The following is a 6,567-nucleotide window of genomic DNA, read 5'->3' on the forward strand; positions in this document are numbered from 1 at the left end:
GGGGGGGGGGAGGCAGCTGGCATAAAGGTCCTCCGGCTCTCCTTGGACCAGGAAAAGTCACCCAGAGGCCGAGAGAGGAGGCAGATGGTTCCTGCTGCCACCACCCCGTCATGCTTGCCGCTGGTTTTGCAAGAAGCGCCGGCTCTCCGGGACCGGAGGTGAGTGAGCGAGAGGGCCCCTGGCTTGGGCCGGCTTCACCACAGAGTGGGCCGGGGTTTGCCCTCACAGTCCCCAGCATGGCAGGAGGAGACTTCCTGGACAGCTTCCTATGAGCTGATCCTTCTCGGTGAAGCCAGCTGGGCGTCTCTTCCACCATCTTTCTTTGCAGGGGCTAAAGCAACAGTTGGCTGCTTTTACTTGTTGTCCAGTAAACACGTTTCATATAAACTAAGCGCAATGGCAAGCCATGGTCAGTGCCTGTTCTCCCCCCCCTTCGCCGTGTAACGTCCAGTTCAGAAAGCTGCCTTCCTCAAAGGGCCTGAATGTGAGCAACGGGGTTTTTTTCGTTTCAGAAGGCACCCTGGAGTTCTGAAGAAGCGGGCAATGACCCAGGGAAGCTCCTCCCCTGCCACAAATGTTGTTAGTCAGTTTGAGAGAGCCAGTTTGGTGGAGAGTCAGTTTGGTGTCGTGGTTTATTATTTATTTATTTATTATATTTATACCCCGCCCATCCCGCGAGCGGGCTCAGGGCGGCTAACACAGTGGTACGATGTACCTAATTGACATACATAAAACTTAAAAACTCTATAAAATCTCACAAACAAATACTTTAAGACATGAATTAACAGTTTCCACTAAAGTGGTTAAGTGCGCGGACTCTAATCTGGGAGAACCGGGTTTGATTCCCCCACTCCTCCTCCACTTGCACCTGGCTGGATGACCTTGTTGGGCAAGCCCTAGTTCTGATAAGAGCTGTCCCTGAAAAAGAGCAGTTTCTGTCAAGAGCTCTCTCAGCCCCACCGACCTCCCAGGGTGCCTGTTGTGGGGAGGGGAAGGGAAAGGAGTTTGTGAGCTGCTCTGAGACACCTTTGAGTAGTGAAGGGCGGGGTATTAATCCAATCTCTTCCTCCTCCCCCTCCTCCTCCTAGTCTTGAAGATGCTGCTGGAATCTTACTCTTTTCTACGCTGCAGACAGACTGGAATCTGCAGTGGTATTTCCCACTGCTTCGGCTACACTCTCGCTCCGTCTCCAAAAAAGATGTCCACCTCTCTTTAGGTTTCGCTCTCCTACTGCACTGTTATAATTTCTGCTGTCTGCACTGTTTTATTGCCCTATGGTTTTGGCTCAATCATGACTGTGGCTTCTCTCCGGCTCAAATGGATGTGCTTAAAAGCACTCTAAGCCCCCCACCCCCCAAAAATGCTAATCGGAGGCTTATCTGCTCTGTTTACCTTCTGACAGCACATAGAGGGATGTAAGAAACTTTTCCCTTGCTTGACAGGCTAAGTGTGAATGATTTTGTCTTGTTTTGTGATTTTTATATTGCCTGAAAAGTTAGTGAAAGATCCCTTCGACATACATACATACATTCTGCAAACTAAACACCCATACAGTCTTTACAGTTTTTTTGGGCCATTTTGGCTATTTTTGCTTTCTTGTTTAAACCAAAAACTGGGCAAAACTGAAAGCTGAGAACATCCTTCTCTTTGAACGTAAAGAGAAGTTTGTTGTAGCTTGTTGGCTTGTTGCCTTAAGTAATTTATTGCCTCATGTAAAGCCAATGGGTGCCGGCAAACTCCCGGAGTGCTAGAGAAGAGAGAGAAGAACGGCAACATTCCCGACCAGCGAGCAGGAAAAAATAGCAGATTTTTGGTACCACTTTGAAAAAAGTATCACACCAGTATAAAGAGGGACGGCATCAAGACGGCTTTAAAAATGAAATGCAGATTCAGCCTTATAACAGGGCCACCCGTCTTGATCTGTTTTCTTGGGCATAATCCCCATAAAGTAACCCCATAGCATTGCCATCTGTAATGCCCTTGAATTCAGCTCCTCTTTCTCTCAGCCTAATTTTCTGTGAGGATGAAACAGGGGTGGGAAAACAATGTCCGGGATCCCTTGAAGGGAGGGCAGGACGCAAATGCGTGAATGAATCCGTGCCTAAAAAGGGACAGAAAGAAAGTGGTACACACCTGTGATTGTCCCCAACCTTTATAGATAAGAAAAACAGACCCAGGAATCTGAAAACAGGTGCAAGAGAAACATTAAGTTCCAGAGGGGAAACTGGAAGACAGTAAGAAATGCTGAACAAAGTTCGAGTCCAGCGGCACCTCTGAGACCGACAGAGTTGTATTCAAAGTGTAAGCTTTTGCGTGCACGCAGACTTCCTCAGACAAGAACGAAAGAAAGAAATGCTTCCCATGCCAAATGCAGGAAGAGAAAGGGAAAAAACACCAGCGGGGGGAGAGCAGGGTGTGGGGGGTGATGGTGGAGAAAATTCCACTTAGAGGGACTGTTGGGGTGATCCTAGAAGACCAGTTCTGATCCACCAGGGACTGAGCTTATCGCAGAGTACGTGAGTCGAGGGGGGTGAGGAGGAGTACGGAAGGAAATGAAGACCCTTGGCCAGAAAGTTGCTTCCTGAGCCCTATGCAGAGATGTTCCCTGTTCGGATGTTGAATGATCCCATCTCACGTTCAGTCGGCTGCTTCCAAATCCACGCTTTCGTGGCGCCAGTTTGGTGTCGTGGTTAAGTGCACGGACTCTAATCTGGGAGAGCCGGGTTTGATTCCCCACTGCTCCTCCACTTGCACCTGGCTGGATGGCCTTGGGCAAGCCATAGTTCTCTCAGAGCTGTTCTTGGAAAAGAGCCGTTTCTGTCAGAGCTCTCTCAGCCCCACCCACCTCCCAGGGTGTCTGTTGTGGGGAGGGGAAGGGAAAGGAGTTTGTCAGCCGCTCTGAGACTCCTTTGGGTAGTGAAAGGCGGGGTATACATCTAATTTCTTCTTCTTCCTCCTCTTCTTCTTCTTCTTCTGGCCAGCTCAAAAGACAGCCCTACAGGCTGGTTGGTTCTGGCACAGCTGTTCTTGAAAAAGAGCAGTTTCTGTCAGAGCTCTCTCAGCCCCGCTGACCTCACAAGAGAGTGTCTGTTGTGGGGAAGGGAAAGGAGTTTGTAAGCTGCTCTGAGACACCTTTGGGTAGTGAAGGGTGGGGTAGAAATACAATCTCTTCTGGGCTTGGAAAAGGGGTCACTGGGGGTGTGGGGTGATATTTGTGAATTTCCTGCATTGTGCAGGGGGTTGGACTAGATGACCCTGGAGGTCCCTTCCAGCTCTACGATTCTATGACTTAGATGATGCAGGGGGGACGGGGGGACATGATAGAGGTCTCTGGCCTGTAAATGGTAGTGATAGAGGTTTATCAAATCATGCATGAGGTGGAGAGATCTGACAATGGGAACTTTTTCTCCCTCTCTCAAAATGCTAGAACTTGAAGGCATCGAATGAAGCTGATGGGAAGTAGGTTCAGGACAGACAAAAGGAAATACTACTTTACACAGAGAGTGATTGAAATGTGGAATTTGCTGCCAGAGGATGTAGTGATGGCCACAGGAATAAACAGATTTAAAAGGGGATTAGACAGATTCATGGAGAATAAGTCTGTCAGTGGCTACTAGCCATAGTGACTGAGGGGAGCCTTCACATTCAGAGGCACTCATCCTCTGAATCCCAGAGCCAGGAGGCAATATCAGAAGGCCTCGGCCTCTCTGCCCTGTTGCTGGCCCTCCAGAGGAACTGGCTGGCCCCTGTGTGAGACGGGAGGCTGGACTAGAGGGACCCTCCCTGGTCTGACCCAGCAGGGCTCTTCTGAGGTTCTTATCAGGGGAAGGCCTCGGCCTCTCTGCCCTGTTGCTGGCCTTCCAGAGGAACTGGCTGGCCCCTGTGTGAGACGGGAGGCTGGATGGACCCTCCCTGGTCTGACCCAGCAGGGCTCTTCTGGTGTTCTTCTCAGAGGAAGGCCTCGGCCTCTCTACCCTGTTGTTGGCCCTCCAGAGGAACTGGCTGGCCACTGTTTAAGATGGGATGCTGGACTAGACGGACCCTCACTGGTCTGATCTAGTAGGGCTCTTCTGAGGTTCTTATCAGGGGAAGGCCTCCTCGGCCTCTCTGCCCTGTTGTTGGCCCTCCAGAGGGACTGGCTGTGTGAGACGGGAGGCTGGACTGGATGGACCCTCACTGGTCTGACCCAGCAGGGCTCTTCTGATGTTCTTCTCGGGGAAGGCCTCGGCCTCTCTACCCTGTTGCTGGCCCTCCAGAGGGACTGGTTGGCCACTGTGAGAGACGGGAGGCTGGACTGGATGGACCCTCCCTGGTCTGACCCAGCAGGGCTCTTCTGAGGTTCTTCTCAGGGGAAGGCCTCGGCCTCTCTGCCCTGTTGTTGGCCCTCCAGAGGAGCCACTGTGGGAGACAAGATGCTGAACCAGAAGGACCCTCCCTGGTCTGACCAAGCAGGGCTCTTCTGAGGTTCTTACATTCTGTCAGGCATCCTTTCCACATTCATGCCTAAAGCAATGGCTGCTAGATGCTGATCAGATGGGAAACCCCTACAGCAGATGCACAGAATCATTCACACTGTCTTGCTCTGTGACTCCTCCCTCAGCGCCGCGTTCGTGCACCATGCCTGCAGTGAGCGACGATGTCCGTCTGTAATGGAAGCCGTGGGACCCCTTCCTCTTTCATCCTCCTGGGCATCCCTGGCCTGGAAGCGGTCTACCACTGGCTCTCCATCCCTCTTTCGTCCATGTACATCGTGACGCTGCTGGGGAACTGCACCCTCTTGTACACCATTGCGACGGAGCCCAGCCTCCACCGGCCCATGTACGTCTTCCTCTGCATGCTGGCCCTCATCGACCTGGTGCTCTCCACCTCCACCCTGCCCAAGATGCTCTGCATCCTCTGGTCCCGAGCTGGGGAGATCGACTTCAACTCCTGCCTGGTCCAGATGTTCTTCATCCACTCCTTCTCCATCATGGAGTCGACGGTGCTCGTGGCCATGGCCTTCGACCGCTACGTGGCCATCTGCAACCCCCTGAGGTACGACTCCATCCTAACCAACCCGTTGTTGGCCAAAATTGGGGCGGTGGTGGTCGTGAGGGGCTCGGCCTTCATCACCCCCATTGTCATCTTGGCGTCCCGCCTGCCGTACTGCAAGACCCACCTCATCGGCCACACCTACTGCGAGCACATGGCCGTGGTGAAGCTGGCTTGCTCCAGCATCGTCGCCAACATTGTGTACGGCTTGGTGGTGGCTCTCCTCGTGGTGGGGGTGGACTTGCTGTTCATCACCCTTTCCTACTGCATGATCGCCAGGGCGGTCTTGGCCTTGCCGTCCAAAGACGCCCGCCACAAAGCCTTCAGCACCTGCGCGGCTCACGTGGCGGTCATCCTGGTGTCCTACACCCCGGCGCTTTTCACCATCCTGACACACCGATTTGGGCACCACGTGATGCCTCATGTGCACATCCTCCTGGCCAACTTCTACCTCCTCTTCCCCCCCATGCTGAACCCCATCGTGTACGGGGTGAAGACCAAGGAGATCCGTGACTGCGTGATCCACATGCTTCTGCGGAGAAAGCACCTTTCCTGAAAGGACTGGAGACGTTCCGAAGGGACATAACCAGTGTTCCCTCTAAGCTGAGTTAGCGTGAGCTGGCTCACAGTTTTGAAGCCTCTGGCTCACACATTTTTGTCTCAGTTCAGGAAGGATGGGGCTCCAGAGCAAAGTAATTTATGCCAACAGCCAAATCGCTCGCTCACAACTTTCATGCCAGTCGCTCACCAAGTAGAACTTTTGCTCACAAGACTCCATAGCTTAGAGGGAGCATTGGACATAACTGCCCTTTTTTTTCCTGGTCAACAAGCTCAGCAAAATTTATTCCTGAATAATATTGGGTTAGGGTGTTTGTCTTTTGACTACAGATCTTCTAAGTTATTTGCATTGTGCCTTTATAATTGAGCGTAAGACCTTTGGTCATAGAAGCTAATAAATGTAAGTAAGTATGCATTGTGCCTATTTTTGTGTGTGTGTAAGCTTTTTCCTCGTGTGTAGGCTTGTTCAGGCTTGTTCAGGCTTGTTCAGGCATTGCAAGGGGGGGAGAGGAAAAAGTCGGTGCTTTCAGAAAGCACCTGGAAGCCCTAGTGATGGAGAAATACATGGCATGAAGTCCAGAATTTGCAGAAGGGAAGTACGACTTTGGCCTGGCGTTAGACTCCCTGGGTCCCTCCCTCTTCTTATTTCCCCTGCCAGATTAATTCTGCCTTCTGCCCTTCTTCAACCAACCAACCTCCCTCCCTCCCCACTCACGCACGCACACACAGTCTTACCATAGGCAGGCAACAAAAACACGGCAGTGCCCTCTTTCCTGTGCCGAATTAAATGAAAGCTAAAAAAAAAAAAAATGGAGATGGTTGTCATTCGGGGTGAACAAGGAGGCTGCCCTCTGCTTGTTACGAGACATACTGAACAGGCTGTCAGTAAGGTGGAATCTGCATTGGTATTTCCCACTGCTTCGGCTACACTCTCGCTCCGTCTCCAAAAAAGATGTCCACATCTCTTTAGGTTTTGCT

The 6,567-nt window shown here is 51.7% G+C and overlaps 1 protein-coding gene across 1 annotated transcript; it reads left to right on the forward strand.

The window, feature by feature from the left end:
* The first annotated feature begins 4,636 nt into the window (after positions 1 to 4,636).
* LOC107115435 (putative olfactory receptor 52P1) lies at positions 4,637 to 5,587 on the forward strand. Its single transcript, XM_015417147.1, has one exon. The coding sequence runs from the start codon at positions 4,637 to 4,639 to the stop codon at positions 5,585 to 5,587; it is 951 nt and encodes a 316-aa protein (XP_015272633.1).
* Positions 5,588 to 6,567: the final 980 nt, after the last annotated feature.

Source organism: Gekko japonicus, unplaced genomic scaffold (genome assembly GCF_001447785.1).
Source record: "Gekko japonicus isolate JY-2015 unplaced genomic scaffold, Gekko_japonicus_V1.1 scaffold3426, whole genome shotgun sequence".
NCBI lineage: Eukaryota > Metazoa > Chordata > Lepidosauria > Squamata > Gekkonidae > Gekko > Gekko japonicus.